The sequence below is a fragment of the Alligator mississippiensis genome, chromosome 13 (assembly GCF_030867095.1).
Source record: "Alligator mississippiensis isolate rAllMis1 chromosome 13, rAllMis1, whole genome shotgun sequence".
Classification (NCBI taxonomy): Eukaryota; Metazoa; Chordata; order Crocodylia; family Alligatoridae; genus Alligator; species Alligator mississippiensis.
In genome coordinates, this window is record NC_081836.1 from 58,300,080 (window position 1) to 58,316,921 (window position 16,842).

General features: G+C 54.2%; 1 protein-coding gene across 2 annotated transcripts in view; it reads left to right on the forward strand.

Moving 5' to 3' along the window:
- The window catches only part of PRKCB (protein kinase C beta), a 168,455-nt gene that overhangs the window by 104,249 nt on the left and 47,364 nt on the right, over window positions 1-16,842 (forward strand). For both annotated transcript variants that reach the window (XM_006268410.4, XM_006268409.4), the window contains exons 6-8: window positions 6,547-6,703; window positions 7,097-7,231; window positions 9,672-9,768. In XM_006268410.4, the coding sequence (XP_006268472.2) occupies window positions 6,547-6,703; window positions 7,097-7,231; window positions 9,672-9,768 (389 nt within the window). The remainder of the gene's footprint in view (window positions 1-6,546; window positions 6,704-7,096; window positions 7,232-9,671; window positions 9,769-16,842) is intronic.

Below are 16,842 nucleotides of genomic sequence, written 5' to 3' on the forward strand. Positions count from 1 at the left end.
TTACTTAGAGATTTCACACAGCAGATTGCAAGGGCTCCAGCCCTTTCTGCTTGGATGCTACACAGCTTTCTAGAGACGGGTTTTGACGGAGAGTCCAAATTAAGCCACTGAGGAGTAACTGCGTATCTCCTGAAGCAGGGAGCTGGTATTTAGGTCTTGGCTTTAAAAAAAAAAGTGATTAATTTACTCAATGGCACATGAAAGCATAAAGGGCACGTTGCTGGTGTCGCAGGGAGCGGCTGGCCACCGTCGCTCCCTTTGTGCGGTTTCGATCCCGGGTGGGTCGGCGCTGCAGAAGGCCGCGTCGGCGTTCCCGTCTGTCCCGTGGACGTGCTCCCTGAGGTTGCACGCCATTGCCTGAGCTCTTCTGCACCTGCTGTTGAGGCCTGGTGGCTTTTTGAGGTCCGGCCTGGGCAGCGTGGCCAGTGCTGCCCCGGGGCTCGCAGCCACTGGAGTTAAAAGAGCCTTTGCAGGATGCAACCCACAGCCCACAAGCAGCTTGGATCAGATCATTAACTGCCCCCCCTCCCTGCTGAGCCAATTATTTGCAGAGCATACAGGGGACCTGAAGAAGCCTCCCTCTTTGCCAGCGCCTGGAAGGGCCCTTGGAGAGGACACAGGGTTTTGCATTTTGCCAGCATGGCTTTAAGGCCCTTTCCCGTCCTCTCCCTGCACTTCCCCCAGACGAAGCCATTGGAAATAGCACGAAAGAGCCAAGCGCTGAAATGCCCGGTTGGCCGATAGCAGGACTTAATGAAGAGAGCTGCCTGCCTGGGTATTTGGGAGTATCCCATCGACACCGTCCATCTGGCTCCCAGGTGCATTTGGTGTGGGGTGCTGGCTGGGCGGGCGGTACTCAAGAAGTGTTGAGGTTCAGCCAGGACAAGTGCAAAGTCCTGCACTTTGGACCAAGCAATCACATGCACCAGTGCAGGCTGGGGGTGGCGGGCTGGGCAGCAGCTCTGCAGAAAGGGACCTGGGGAGACGGGACAGTAAGATGGATCGGGGCCGGCAGTGTGCCCTTGGTGCCAAGAAGGCTAACAGCATCCTGGGCTGCATTGGTAGGAGCCTTGTCAGCAGATCAAGGGCAGTGATTCTTCCCCTCTGTTCAATGCTAGTGTGGTCACATCTGGAGTCCTGTGTCCAGCTGTGGGCCCCACTGCAGAAAGGATGTGGACACATTGGACAGAGTCCAGCGGAGGGCAATGGAAATGTTTCAGGGGTTGGGGGACAGGACTGGTGAGGAGAGGCTGAGGGAACTGGGCTGATTGAGTCTGCAGAAGAGAAGACCGAGGGGGATTGAATAGCAGCCTTCACCTCCCTGCAGGGGGGCTGCAAAGAGGATGGAGCTGGGCTGGTCTCAGTGGGGGCAGATGGCAGGACCAGGAGCAATGGGCTCAAGCTGCAGCAAGGGAAGCTGAGGTTGGATATTAGGAGAAACTTTCTCACTAGGAGGGTGGTGAAGCACTGGACCAGGTTCCCCAGAGAGGTGGTGGGGTCTCCATCCTCGGAGGTTTTGAAGACCCTGGTAGATAAAGCCTTGTCTGGGGTGATGTAATTGGGGCCGGTCCTGCTTGGAGCAGGGGGTTGCACTAGATGTGACCTCCTGAGCTCCCTCCCAACCCTCACTGTTGGGTCCATGATATGAAGTGGAGTGAAAGTGTCTGAGGCTGCACAGGGTCGGTGCCATCGTCACCAAGCACGATGCAGCGGAGCCGAGCCAGCGTGCGAGCGAATGCTCGTAGTCCCGCGCCGGGCCCCGTGCAGACCCGCTCAGGAAGGGGAGTCCTAGTGTGGTTTTGAGTATTCCCCCACGCTGCAGGGAGAGCACGACTGAGGGTCATGCCCTTACCCGTGCTGTGCCGCCTCCTTCACCGACGGGTGTATCAGCAGGACCAAGTGCTAGCATTGCTTGCACCCGTGATGGGCTTCTCCATGTCCCAAGCTAGCAGCGGGCAGGCTGACCGCCTGGGAAGAGTTTCACTTAGGATCTTTTAATAAACCAGGCAGTTGCTGCTAGCGGCGTTTGCTGAGAGTCCTCACAAGTGCCCACCGCCCTGCCTTCCCCCTAATCGAAAACAGCTATGTCAATGCGAATGCTCCGGTGCAAAAAGCAGCTTGTAGATGTCCCCCGCTGATGGTCTCGGTCCCGGGTGCTGCGAACGCTTCAGTCTGGCGGTGACGAGCAAACCCTTTCGCTGGCCCTGGCACGCTACGCGCACTTCTCGGCGCTGCTGGTGATGAAGTCATTTCTCTCCCCTCTGTCAAAGGTGTGCAGTGCGGGAGGTTTCTGCTCCTCAGCCCTTGGCTGTCTCTGGAGCCGGAGGAGCGTATAGAGCTGCAAAATCAATGACGCTGCCCAGGTGCCTTGAATTGGACGGCACGCTCTTGCCGCGCAGCCCTGCCTCGCTGGCTGCTGTCGGAGGTGTCGGGTTTGATAAATGAGCTGGTTTATAAATGCAGATTTGATTGGTGGCGACGAGTTTTATTCCACGGAGCCGGAAATTGGGCCATGCTTCAGGGGGACGGCGCGAGACGGCAGGGTTGGAAGCATCCCCCCCTTTGTAAACTCATAGCGTGCTCTGGGGGGCTTGGGGTCCCGCTGCGGGGTGTGACCGTGACAGTCTTCTTACTGTCTGCTCAGCCCCCCAGGAAAGGACACTGGGTCAGTTGGGGAGCGATCGAACCATCTCGTTGGTGTCCCTCGCCCCGGTCAGCCCCGGTGTCATCTCTGCCGGGAGCGGTAGTTGCACCTGCCCTTCTCGGCCGTGCCCGTCACCCCGAGCACGTCCACGCGGCAGGACGTCTCTCTTCCCCCGCTCCTCTTTCTCCCTGCAGCTGGAGAGCAAGCGCGACCTTCCTGCCCGTGCACAGTCGGGGGAGCAGATTTATATCATTCTAATTTTATTGTATTTGCCAGCGCTGCAATCCAATTACAAGCCCTTTAGGCAAGCCGCACATCTCCCCTTTCCCCCCCGCCCTGCTTTCTCTCCACCGATTAATTCGCCGTGAATTCTGTAAAAATGATCTTTATCCCGTGCTCGCCCCGCACGGTGGAGACCTGGGTGCCTTCGCGCTCGGCATCCGGCACCTCGTGGAAAGGGCTCGGTTCCAGAAATGATTACGAAATGCCCTTTTGTTGGGGTAATGTGATGCATTGCATGCACGTTCTCCCCAAAAGCTGCCCGCATGTCCCAGAGGTGGGGCTTTGCCCTGCCCTGGCGCTGCCCCGGGCTGTCTTACCTGAGACTAATGTGCACGCTGCTTTGTTTGCAGAGGGAGGTTTCCAAGGCAAAAGGACTTCCCTGCTGCCAGCTCTCTGCCTCCGCAGCTGTTGCTTACCCCGATTTCAAGCTCCCAGGATGCAGCCGTCCACGGCGACCCGCGACGTTTGTGGGACCATTGCCCTTTTCTTCCTCCCTGGGTGCCAGGTGGAGGGAGCATAGATTCATAGATGTTAGGGTCGGAAGGGACCTCAATAGATCATCAAGTCCGACCCCTGCATAAGCAGGAAAGCGTGCTGGGTCTAGATGACCCCAGCTAGATACTCGTCTAACCTCCTCTTGAAGACCCCCAGGGTAGGGGAGAGCACCACCTCCCTTGGGAGCCTGTTCCAGACCTTGGCCACTCGAACTGGGAAGAAGTTCTTCCTAATGTCCAGTCTAAATCTGCTCTCTGCTAGCTTGTGGCCATTGTTTCTTGTAACCCCCGGGGGCGCCTTGGTGAATAAATCCTCACCAATTCCCTTCTGTGCCCCCGTGATGAGCTTATAGGCAGCCACAAGGTCGCCTCTCAACCTTCTCTTGCGGAGGCTGAAAAGGTCCAGTTTCTCTAGTCTCTCCTCGTAGGGCTTGGTCTGCAGGCCCTTAACCATACGAGTTGCCCTTTGCTGTACCCTCTCCAGGTTATCCGCATCCTTCTTGAAGTGCGGCGCCCAGAATTGCACGCAGTACTCCAACTGCGGTCTGACCAACGCCTGATAGAGGGGAAGTATCACCTCCCTGGACCTATTTGTCATGCATCTGCTGATGCACGATAAAGTGCCATTGGCTTTTCTGATGGCTTCGTCACACTGCCAGCTCATGTTCATCTTGGAGTCCACTAGGACTCCAAGATCCCTTTCCACTTCCGTGCCACCCAGCAGGTCATTCCCTAGGCTGTAGGTGTGCTGGACATTTTTCCTCCCTAGGTGCAGCACTTTGCATTTCTCCTTGTTGAACTGCATCCTGTTGTTTTCTGCCCCCTTGTCCAACCTGCCCAGGTCTGCCTGCAGCTGTTCCCTGCCCTCTGGCGTGTCCACTTCTCCCCATAGCTTTGTGTCATCTGCAAACTTGGACAGAGTACACTTCACTCCCACGTCCAAGTCGCTGATGAAGACATTAAAGAGTATCGGTCCAAGGACCGAGCCCTGCGGGACCCCACTGCCCACACCCTTCCAGGTCGAGACCGACCCATCCACCACGACTCTCTGGGTGCGACCCTCTAGCCAATTCGCCACCCACCGGACTGTGCAGTCATCCAAGTCACAGCCTCTTAACTTGTTCACCAGTATGGGGTGGGATACCGTATCGAAGGCCTTCCTGAAGTCTAAGTATACGACATCCACCCCTCCTCCTGTGTCCAGGCGTTTCGTAACCTGGTCATAGAAAGAGACTAGATTGGTCAGGCACGATCTGCCCGCCACAAACCCGTGCTGGTTTCCCCTCAGCATAATTTGTCCTGCCGGGCTCTCACAAATGTGAGCCTTGATAATTTTTTCAAATACTTTACCAAGGATGGAGGTGAGACTGACCGGCCTATAGTTGCCCGGGTCCTCCTTCCTCCCCTTTTTGAAAATGGGGACCATGTTAGCCCTTTTCCAGTCCTCCGGGACTTGGCCCGTGCGCCACGAGCATTCGAATATTCCCGCCAGTGGCTCTGCAATGACGTCGGCCAGTGCCTTCAGCACCCTCGGATGGAGCTCATCCGGGCCTGCAGACTTAAAGGCATCCAGTTCTTCCAAGTGACTCTGCACCACCTCAGGGTCTACGCATGGCAGTCTGGCGCCTTGCTGCTGCCTCTCTACAACCCCAGTGAGACTTGTCGTGCCCCTCGCTTAGGAACACTGAGGCAAAGAACTCGTTGAGGAGTTCAGCCTTGTCCCCCCGTCCGTCACCAATTGTTTCTGCCCATTTAGCAGGGGTCCTATTCCTCCCTGGGCCTTCCTTTTACTCCCTATATATCTAAAAAACAATTTCTTGTTGTCTTTTACTTGGGTTGCCATCCTCAGCTCCATGGTAGCTTTGGCAGGTAGCAGGTGGGCTGCACTTAGTGGGGGTTGTATCTCATTTAAAAACAACATAGTGTGAACCTTTGCCTTGACATCCTCGCCGCTCCCATCACTTCTCTCCCTCTCTGCAGCCAAAGAGATGCTCCATCTCCCTGGTTATCTCTGGGCTTGGGCCGAACTGAACCCACCCGTAGCCTGAGTCAGTGCATTTATCCTGGGTCCTCGGTCGGGAGCTTTGCAGCAGAAGCTAGGGCAAGTCGACAGCTCCCGTCCCACGCGCCAGCTCTAATGTCTAGTTTGCTCTTCCCAGGGGTCACTTAGCCGTTTCCCTCGTCTTTCAGGGGAAAGGACGGTGCACGGATCTCCCTCTTCTTTGCACTATTCTGCATCCTTTGTGCTAATGCTCGTGAACCCTAGTTTTCATCCATTCCCTAATCTGAGATTTTACAGTCGCGCTGATGCCCAGACTCACTTGGCTTTTGTTACAATGCTTATTCTCTTTTTCAACTGTGTGCTGGCAGGACTGGGCAGATCTGTTGCTTCGTCTTCGTGAGTTTTTACAGCGCGCTGGTAAAGGCACCCGTGCACAGAAAGATGCAGGCTTGTTGTCTCGGGGATTTACAGAACTGCACGAGGAGGTTCGATGCCCGTTACGATAGGATCAAACCCTCGTGATCTGGGGGGTGGGGGGAGCGAAAGAGCTGCCATTCATTTGGGGAAACTCGGGGAAAATGTGTTTCTTGGTGAAATGAAGAAGGTGAAACAGCAGCAATTCCCTCCCCCTCCAAATAGCAGAGGTGTGCGGCACCCCCGAAGCAAAAGCACCAGTCAGCTAAGGGGCCGTGTCACTGGTTGGGCAGCAGGGCGTGGGGGTAAAGAAAATGCCCCAGAAACGCAAACCGGGAAGCCCAAGAAAGACCAGGACACTGGGCAAGAGCCCTTGTGGGACTGGTGTCAGATGAAAGGGGCTTGGATAGGTCTGGGGCTCAAAAGCACACCACGCGGCCACCTTATCAGAGAGCAAAAAGAGGCTTGCGAGTGGTCTGCAGACCTGAATGCGTCTGGCAATGGCTGCTACCCACGGTGTTTTCTTTGCATTAACAAGCCTGGGTTTCTTCTATTGCAATCTCCGTCTGCAATAATTCAGTTTTCAATCACCGGTTTCATCCCACCAAGTCATGAATGCCCTGAAACGCTTTCAAGGAAGCTGAGGAGCTGTGTATGTTCTTGTGCTTTCTCACATTGAACTTACTTGCCCTTTTTTTCTTTATCCCTAGTAAAAGAGGCTAAAAACCTAGTTCCTATGGACCCTAATGGCTTATCAGACCCCTATGTGAAACTTAAACTAATCCCCGACCCCAAAAGCGAAAGCAAACAGAAGACCAAAACCATCAAGTGCTCCCTGAATCCTGAGTGGAATGAGACCTTTAAATTGTAAGTACCGCAGAGCATTTTTAATCTTGTAAACTAGCCCCTCTTGCCCCCAGAACGAATGGGAATGTATTTGCTGTGCTTTAATTATTCAGAGAGATTAAGCTGATTCAATGGAGAAGTAACTTTTTTTGCAGTTACATAAATGTGACTCAGAAACGCTCCGACTTCTGCTCCGCGCCCTGATCAAAGTCTTGCATTTCAATGAGAGAACTTCACATTCTCCAGCTGAAATGCACGCTCTCGGGGAAATTAAACATTAGAGAGCCCTACTGTCATTGAAGACCGTCACTTCATTTCGTATTCATTTATTTATCGAATGCACAGGGGAAGCGTGTGGGAGCGTGGAGATAACTTCCACCGCCGAAACGCTCCTTTTTCGTTTCTCTCTTCCAGCCAGCTGAAAGAATCGGACAAAGACAGACGGTTGTCCGTGGAGATTTGGGACTGGGACCTGACCAGCAGAAATGACTTCATGGGCTCTCTGTCCTTCGGGATTTCTGAGCTGCAGAAAGCAGGCGTGGACGAATGGTAAGGGTCCGGTTCTTGTGGCCTCTTTTCTCCCGGAGGGAAAGGGCCGGCTGCCTTCCCCTCGGCGGAGAGTGCCCAAGCCTTTCCGATGCACCTCGCCGGAGGGCTCTGGGTCATTTTGCACCCAGAGGTCCCTCTTTCATACAGCGTTGCTGCCCCTCGCCTCGTACTGGTGCAAATAATTCACTTCGGGAACATGGATCAGACACCTGAGGTGCTAGAAGATCAGCAAAGTGTGTGTGCATGCCCAGTGTGGATTACTTTTATTCCCTCTCTTTTTGGGTTGTGTTTTATACCTTGCGTTTCGTGTTCGGGGTCTGGCTGTTTTGGAGCGCCCGGGGTTTCTCTTGCATACGTGCCTATGGGAGACCCACACAGCGTCCAAGTCGCGGTCTCGAGGCCCGACGTTTCTTCCCACGTGCTACCGTGAAAGGTCGAGCTACACGGCTGCACAGGAGCTCAGAAGTCATCATCTGGCGTCTCGTTTTCACTCCAGTCTTTTAGCTCCACTAACGTACCAAAAGAGCCATTGTGTTGATCATAAAGTTTAAATGCCAAGAAAAGCCAGATCAGTAGCTAGTTAAGCAAGCCTGGAGAAGAAGCATGACTTCTGTCTGCGGCTGGTGCTTCGGCAGCATGTGGCCTAGCAGAAATGATGATTAGGGGTTTCTTTCAGTAAAAAGAAGAAACGCTGTCCAAGGCATGTAATTACTGTCACTTGTTACCATACGAAAGATGAACACAGTGGGTCCATAAAACCCATGCTGAATGGGGCCTATTCATTTCCATTTTATCTTCCCCAGCAGGATACATGCCATTTTAATTTCCTTTTTTAGCCACCGATGCCTGAAAGCGACGTTACCTTTCCACGGGAAGGATTATAATTTAAAATCGGTATTGTATGCGTCTCGCAAGCCAGGAACCGCATGGTATCAATTTACATGGCGTGAGGCAAACAGCCTCCGTGGATTCCCCACCTTCTCCTTCGAGGAGCTGTGTGGCAGCTCTGCGGGGGAAGGCGTGCGGCCACCGGTAGCTCCCGCTTCGCCGGGGAGGGCGGCTCTGCAAACAGAGTAGTCGACACCTGGGACACAGCTGTGATTTTTATTATTTCTAATGACCTACCCCAGAGCAACATGCCCGTACATCACTCCGTGCCTGCCTCTCCCTGCAGCATCCCTCCTAGGCAGGGAGAGTCGAGCGGGCACTGGTGACAGAAGACGCGGGGGAGGCCCATTCGGAGCCTGCCAAGCTGAGATCAGGCCCTGGAAAGCCCAGCTCCCTGCCCTGCTTCGCACCCCTTCACCGGAGACATAGCTCCTGTCCCGAAAACACCCGATTTTTGCATCCCTGCAGGATGCGCGGTCAGCTGCAGAAATGCACGTGGTGCGGCGCCGCGCAGGGTGCCGCCTCTTTTTCACGCGCGCTGGAAATGGTTTCCCGCAACCACGTCAGCGGCAATCTCAGTCATTTTCCCGGCCGCGGCGTTTGGCTGGGATGAGCCCCGGAGGAAGGCTCCGCGGCCTGTTTCATATCTCAACAAGGGCAGTTAGCGGAGGACGCCGGCTCGGAGGCAGAGCCCGTCCCTGCGTTATGCAAATAGCTCTTTGTTCATCTGCGGAAGACGCCGGCCTCTGTAGATAACGTCCAGCCGACCGCCGGTCCTCTCTGGCGGCTGCGGAAGAGAGCTCATTGACGGAGCCGAGGCTTCGCAAGACGCCTGCGATCTGAGCGACGTCTTGTGATTTCTGATCGTTGCCAGTTAAAGTTTTCTTCCCTCCCCGCTCTTTCTTTTCATGAGACGCTGGGCTTTGCTGCAGGATGGACCTGTTGCAATGCCGTCGTCACGTGTATGAGCACCCTCAGTAGGACCCGTGGGGAGGAAGGGGCGCAATCCCGCGCATTTTGCACATTTTGGGAGGTGCCCAGGCTGGCTCCAGAGCCCGCTGACATCAATAGACTCGCATTGATTTCCCTGGGCTTTGGATCAAGCCCCTAAGGTAGAGAAGGCTCCGGTGTCTCCTGGTGCGTACGCTCCTTTGCAGCAACAACCTGTTACCAGCAACTCCCCGCAGGGAAAGTTTTCTGTGCCAGGGACAGAGATGTCACTCCCTATACCAGCAACAGCCTCTTTAGAGCAACACAGCACCAGGGCACCCACTTGTTGGTGCAAGCAGGGTCTGACTGTATTCAGGTTGAGCTGGGGGTGCGCCGACTGCCCCAGCCCGGGGGTAGCACCCCAAGACTGCACACCTGGCAATCTGGAGGGGGCGTGGGGGGGTGGGAGTGCCTGAATGGGATCATTTAGGCTCTGATAAAGCTAGGAGATGGGCATGGGCCAGGGAGAACCGTGCACAAAACCAGCCAAAGATGAAGGCCAGCTGGTACGTGAGCTCCAGACGTGCCGTGGTGACGCGCTGCTTTTGCCGTATCCTTCCAGGTTTAAGCTGCTGAGCCAGGAGGAGGGGGAGTACTTCAACGTCCCGGTTCCTCCCGAGGGAGAAGAAGGAAATGAGGAGCTCAGGCAGAAATTTGAGGTGAGCGGACTTTCCTGAATGCTCAGCCCCTGCCTTTACGGCTGGGGTGGGGGGGCAGGCTGCAGCAGGGTCCCCTGACGCGGTCCTCAGCGAAGGGCTTTGCTTCCTTGGGAGAAGTCCCGGAGCGGAGCAGCGCTCTTCTCCCCTCTTCCTGCCTGCATACAGCGCGGCCGGGGAGACCCTGGGGCCGGCCCCGCTCCTGCCCTTGCTCCCCTGGGCTGCCCGCCTGCCTGCAGGTCATCCCGAGACGGGCTTTTGCACGGTGAGTTTGTTTAGCTGCATTTTAATGCAAAACCACGTTGGGGGCACATAGCGCCGTGTGCACTATGGAGCGCAACCCGTGCAGAAGTTTGCTGAGTGCGGGAGTGCGTTCGGGGCAGGCACTTCAACCGCGTTTGCCTGCATGGTAGTTTTCCCCCACCCAATGTTGGAAGGAGGAGCGTGGGGGAACGGTGCCGTCCTAGGCATTCGCTCCACTTGCCCCATTCAGGTTCAAGAGATGCGATACATCACTGAGGTTTTCTCTGCGGAGCAGCCGTACGCTGAAGGTCACGGCAGGTGTTGCCCAAGCTGTCCACCCTAACTCGGTCTCCGCTGCACAACTGCAGGGCTGAAGGTTTTGCACACGCCTGTGAGGCCTGATTCCCCAGGTGGTGTAAGTTAGCAAGGATCATCGCAGTCAGCAGAGCTCAGCTTCTTGATGCTGGCTGTGCAAGCCTGGCCAGGATGCGTGCCGCAAGCGGGTGGTTTCATTCTCCCTCGCTTGCTCACGTGCTCCGTCTCTCTCGGCATCCGTGATCGATGCCGTGATGAAACCATTCTGTGAACCACGTTTGACCCCAGCATGCACATTTAGGCTCTGTGCACTTAACGATTTTTGTGCATTTCTCTGTGCAACATCTGTTTAAAATAGCAGTGCATCTGTACGGCCGGACTGCAGTGACGTATCGCAACAGTTAGATGGAAAGGAAGCGAAATGCAGAACCACCGAGGCTTGGGGCTGGAAGGGGTGCACGACAGTTGCATGCTCACACTTACTGACGTGGATGTGCTTCTTATTTATGGCCTTTTGGCAGGGGTGGACCCAGGGGGTTGCACTGGTGTGCTTGCACCCCTCTGCGATCCCTGCTGCGCCCAGCATTTAACATCAACCGCCTGGCAGGCGCAGCAGCATTTCTAGTCAGGCCGGGCTGAGGGAGTCGCTCCACGGCTTATTATCACCTGCCTGATCCCTTGCAAACCCTCCACTCCAGAGGTGTTAACGACCCTCTCTTCTTTTTAATGGTCTCGATTTTCCACCAGCCAAGCTCACCCCTGTTCTGCCATGCTGCTCCTGGTCATGAAGCTCCTATTTCACAGCCCTGCGCATTGTTTTTAACGCCTTCCAATGAAGTGCTCTTTGTTTTTTGCTTCAGTGTTAAACTGACTCATACAGCCCTGGGCTTCTCACGTGGTAGTAAAGTTTCTAGTTCAGTTTTAACTGGAGAAAAGTGTTTTGTGTCCTGCGTGGTGATGCCCCTCGCCACGTGCTGCACCCCTTTTTAAAAATCCTAGCTCTCCCCATGCCTATCGCACGAGCTAGCCTCTTGCCTTCTCTCAAATATCGTGTATTAATTCAGTGTGCGCTTAGTTTTCTTTGGAAGTGTGGGTTTGCTGCCAAGGGGAAAAGCCAGCCGTGGCGCTTTGGGAAGTAATAGGCAGGCCGAGGGATCTTTGTCAGGCAGGGCAGACAAACACCGCGCTGAAGTACAGGTCTGGATAGTTGCTGCTTGTGGGTCTTTGCATACCGCAAGGTATTTGCTCAGTCCGGGGCTGAAGATCCTACACTTACTGCACGCAAGAAATGATGATACAATCAGGCTGTAGTTTTTTATTAGAAGCAGCTTTTATTTCTCTTCCTCTGACACGCAGCTGAGTGACAAGCTTGGCTTTGCCGGTTCATTTTCATCTTTCCAGATTAGATCTCGTCATTATTGTTTGGGATTCTGCAGTGTTTGTATTTGTCGAGACGGCCGTGATGTAGCTGGCAGAGGAAATTCATTAAGCTGATGCACTTCTAAGGCTACATGTTAATTTAGGAAGGACAAAGATTGCGTCCTGTGACGGCCTAATGCATTCCTAATGTCAGGACAATGGAAATATTGTTTGAAATGGCAATTTTACTCCCATTTTGATGCACAATATAATGATATCTGCTATAATCTGCTTTATCTGCAACACACGAGGTTATAAATTAATATAATTAACTAAGATACATTAAGATTTTGGTATCATTGGACTTGAGGCGAAGCTTTGGAAAGGGATACTTAGATAAGTGAACGCTAACAAGGAATTGATCTTTCAGAGACACTTTGCGACTGGCAGAAAGTGCCGATGAGATTATCCGAGATTTAAGCATGGAGAAATTAAGGCTAATGAGACCCCTCTGAATGCGCTGTCTGACTTTATCCTGTCTTCAGCACTGTTGCTTTACCCAGCACATTAAAGCTGTCCACCAAATTAGGGGTGGGATGAGCTGAGAGAGAGCAGAGCCTCCTTTGGGAAGCTGGGTCTCGGGGTTCGGGGCCCTTGCAGGTGCCAACCTAGCTTGCTTCCAGTCTCTCTTGTAGCCTTCGGGGTTTGCTGCCAGCTGCTTGTCATAACCCAGGGCTCCTCGGGAAGGCTGGAAGTCCTGACAGGGTCTTGTCTTCTGTGTATCAGCCTGTGGCATCGTGGGGAAGGTGTAGCTTTACTACCTTCCTCGTGAGAAAATCCTTCCTAATACCCAACCTCAACTTCCCTTGCTGCAGCTTGAGCCCGTTGCTCCTTGTCCTGGCATCTGCCCCCACTGAGACCGGTCTAGCTCCATCCTCTTTGCAGCCCTTTGCTATTCAATCCCCCTCGGTCTTCCCTTCTGCAGACTGAATCAGTCCAGTTTGCCCTCTCCTCACCGGTCCTGTCCCCCAGCTCCTGAAGCATCTTCGTTCCCCTCTGCTGGACTCTCTGCAATGTGCCCACATCCTTTCTGCAGTGGGGTGGGGGGGGCCCGCAACTGGACACGGGACTCCAGATGTGGCCTCCCCCGTGCCAACTCTTATTGGCATGGATGTGTTTCTTATTCATGGCCTGTTGTCACAGGTGGACCCAGGGGGTTGCACTGGTGCATGTGCACCCCACTTTGATCCCTGCTGCACCCAGCGTTTGGGTGGGGAAAGATCACGTCCCTCGACCTGCCGGCAGCGCTCCTGCCCATGCAGCCCAGGATGCCGGGAGCCTTTTTGGCACCAAGGGCACACTGCCGGCTCCTGTTCAACTCATCGCTCACCATCACCCCCAGGTCCTTCTTTGCAGAGCTGCTGCCCAGCCCGTCACCCCCGCCTGCCCCGGTGCGTGGGGCTGTTCCCTGCTCAGTGCAGGACTTTGCATTTCTTGTTGAACCTCAGGAGATTACTTTTGGTTGAGTCCTCCAATTTGTTGAGGTCTCTGTGACTCCTACTACTACCCTCTGAATCCTATCTCTACTACTCCCCCCCACCCAACTTGGTGTCACCTGCAGACTGGCTGAGGGTATATGTATTGGTATAGCAGCGGAGCTCAGAAATAGTCCCATTTCACACTCCCCGTCTCTGGCAGCCCCTGACTTGTTCTTCATCATTTCCTTACAGCCTGGGTAGGCAGGCTCTGAATCTCTGATTGAAGACCAAACTCTCCCTCTCACCTGTCTGCTTAGCCAGACTTTTGAGGATGTCCTTCTAGGTCGCGAGCGCGCAGAATAGCGCTCATTGTAATGCAGCCGGCAGGCGTGCTGCCATTTCATTCAGAACGATAAGGGCTAAGAGGAATCCAGCAATCAATTTGCATTAGCCCTGTCTGAACTTGCCTCTACCTGGGCAGCACAAATCAATAGGGCCAAGTTTCGGTCCTGGCAGAGGCAGCGAACATTGGAGGAGCTGCAAGCAGGCACTGCAGGAGAACGGCGATGCGTGGGCAGCTTGTGCACAGGCCGCTTGCCAGGTCCCCGCAGGCCTCCCATCCCATTTCACGTGCCGTGTTATCCGTGGCACACCTGTTCATGCCTCCGTGCCCTGCTGACATGCCGCCTGCCCCCCTCAGCTCAGCCACACTTCTGGAATAAACATGCCAAGGCTTGAAGCGTGTTTTCTTTAACGTTTATCAGACGTTTGCAGGGACACCTTGACGCGCGTGAGCCTTGGAGGCTCTTGCAGAAAGGCAGGTGCAGCAAATGAATGGCATCAGGCTGGATTGGAGAGTGAAGGGCAAGTGCTTTTTTATTGTTATGATGTTATTTTTTTGCGGACAATTATTTGGCATGATTTCCTCATTAGTCAGAGAGAGAGTGCATTGAAATAGTGTAGAGGTAGAAGCACAGGGCTATAGATAAAAGACCGCAGACTGCCGCACATCTGCTCGAGGAGCGAGTGGTCTCCTTGCCTCCCCTGACTCTGCTTGCACACTCATTTCGGGAAAGGCCTGTTTTCTCCTGACCTGGCCGAACGCTACACCTGGTCTTCCAGGGAAGCGACGCTGTGCTTATCCCCCATCTGCTGCCCTAGAAACTCGTGCAATGTCAAATTCAGGTCACACGCAAGATAAAATGTGATTTGAGGTGGCACTTCTCACAGACCCAAAACTCCAGTAACTTTCAGCAATGGCTCGGGTCGGCGTGAAAGATCAGGCCTGTCCAAAGTTGGATTATAACTTGTATTTAGGAAAATGCATCTTCCTAGGTTACTAGTACTACTTGGGATGGCTAAAAAAAGCCGTTTTAAGTATTACAAAGCTGCTTGGAGCAGGGGGTAGGGCTAGACGTGACCTCCTGAGCTCCCTCCCACCCCAGTTGTCTGTGATCCTGTGATAGGACCTGGGAGAGCTTTGCCCTGCTTTTCATGGCGCTGTTCCTTTTGCATATATAAAACAGCCTGGGAATATGACAGGTAACTCCTTCTGCAAGCAAAAGGGCACCACTCAGGCCTGGCTTTCCATGTTTCAAAGGTCAGCTGTGTTTCGCTGCAGAGAGAGAAACCCCTCTTAAAACAGATCCAATGCCAGCAGCGACGTTCCCCCGCGGCCTGGCTGTGCGGCCAAAGGCTCCCATGTCAGGAAGGCTGGGCGAAGTGGCACTTGCACGTCCTTGTGCCGGTGCTCGGTACCCTCCCTGGGATTACCTTCCCAGGCCAGAGCTGCTGGTGCGAGATAAATGCTCTGTCTGCCAGGGGCTCATATTGGACACTTCAGAAAGACCGGGTAGAGTCGATGCCCCAGGGGGAAGTTACTCACCATGCTTCCCTGTCCCATCCCCTTCTCCCCCAGCTCCCCATCAGTTCTGCTCCGGGCAGGGCTGGCCTCGGCCACCTCGCTAGTGTGGACGAGGCTCCCGGGAGCACCCGGTCTTCCTGCCAGCGTCCACCCCAGCACGGGCACCGGGCAGAGGGACCCACAGGGAAACCGCTGGGAGCGTGCAGGTTTTATTCGCCGTGCCACGGCTGTAAGGACACATGATGGGCCAGCTAGGTTTTCACCTCGGCTCTGGAAATATTTTTAAAGCCTACACATAATCATGATAATATAATGGGGAAATGCACCTTGCTGGGAGGCTGCATTTGTCGTTAATGCATGTCCTTGGTTGTCCCTGCGTCGGCAGCAAGCCCGGGACGGAGAGCGGCTGAATGGCACAGCTGCTCCTTGGAGCCCTCCTCTGGAATTGCTGCTGCAATAAGTCTTCGGGGATTTGCATCATTTCTTTAGCTTCCTGTGCGGGGCTTTCTGACACAGGGTGGGAGAGCGGCAGGTGACCTTGAATGGGGAATTTTACAGCCAGGAGAACCTTGCAATAACCAATTAGCGGTAGCAAAGGCTTGGAGATTACCTGCGAGCCTCCTATCTGGAGGAGCCGTGAGCGACAGTCGAATTGAACGACTGGAATCGGGTTAATGGAATTTCATGCTAGACTGAGCTCCGTGCAGGCGCTACGCTGCGGCGTATTTCTAAAAATTAAAACTGAATAAATTGTGAGAGCTTTTATAAATTCTGGTTCAGCACATTAGATAGTCACCGGACCAGTGACAAGGCACCGAGCAAGTGATGAGATTTAGCGTTTAAAAATGTGAGCGGGTTTTCTTTCCTTTTCTTTTTTGCATCGCTTCTTAATAAGCAGGTGCGATTCGGCCGGGTCGTGCGATCGCTTTGAGGAGCGGGACGGGGAAGCAGTCTGTGCTGTTTTCAACATTGGGGTTCGTGCATTCGGCTCAAAGTGACACCGGAGTGCCCTTCTCTTCAGTATGAAGCAGTGATAAAAATACAGCTTAATAAATCCCCCCTCACAAAAAATAACCCCTCCCCTGGTTTTGCTAAAGTGCACTTGTATTCAGCGTGGCCCTGGTCCGGGGGCGAGACGCGCAGCAAGCCCAGTTTGGCGCTGTGAAGGGAGCCCTAAATCGTATCGAACGTGTCCTTCTTGATCTCCACTGCCTCCCAGATCCACGGTGAGGAGGAAGGTTTCAAATACGAGGTTAACTTGTGACGTGCTTTGCAGCGCTCCTTGGCAGACGGTCGAGCGCTGCCACCTGACAGCGGTTTGAGAGGACACGCTGCTCGCGGGGATGTCGCGCTCCGTGTCCCCGTCTCGGCCGGACGGGGCGTCTTCCCCGGAGGGGTGGTGCAAGCACGCCGAGCAATCGCTCAAACAGAGCTGGAAAAGTCCTAGCCGGGCATTTCTAAGGGCTAGTCTAAGTGCAATGTAACCGGTGTCTTTTCCCCTCTCCCATCGCTCCTTTGGTACCTGGAGGCACTTTCTCCACGAGCTTCCCCGGGGATCCGAAAGCTGGGGGGAGCCAGCCTTTCGGCAACACAAAAGCCCTCCAATGAAGGGCGATGAGTAGATAATGATTCATGGTACCTCTCAAAGAGATTAATTTAAAAAGAGTTGAACAGTGTCACGCGTTGTGTTGCATTAGCCTGTTACAGGGTTATTCTTGGTGCTGTTTCTGGCACGCCCGTGGGAAAGACCTTCCACGGCTTGGCCGTGCGCAGACCCTAGGGAAGAGCGGCTTGTTTGAGGTGAGGTCGGGGAAGCCG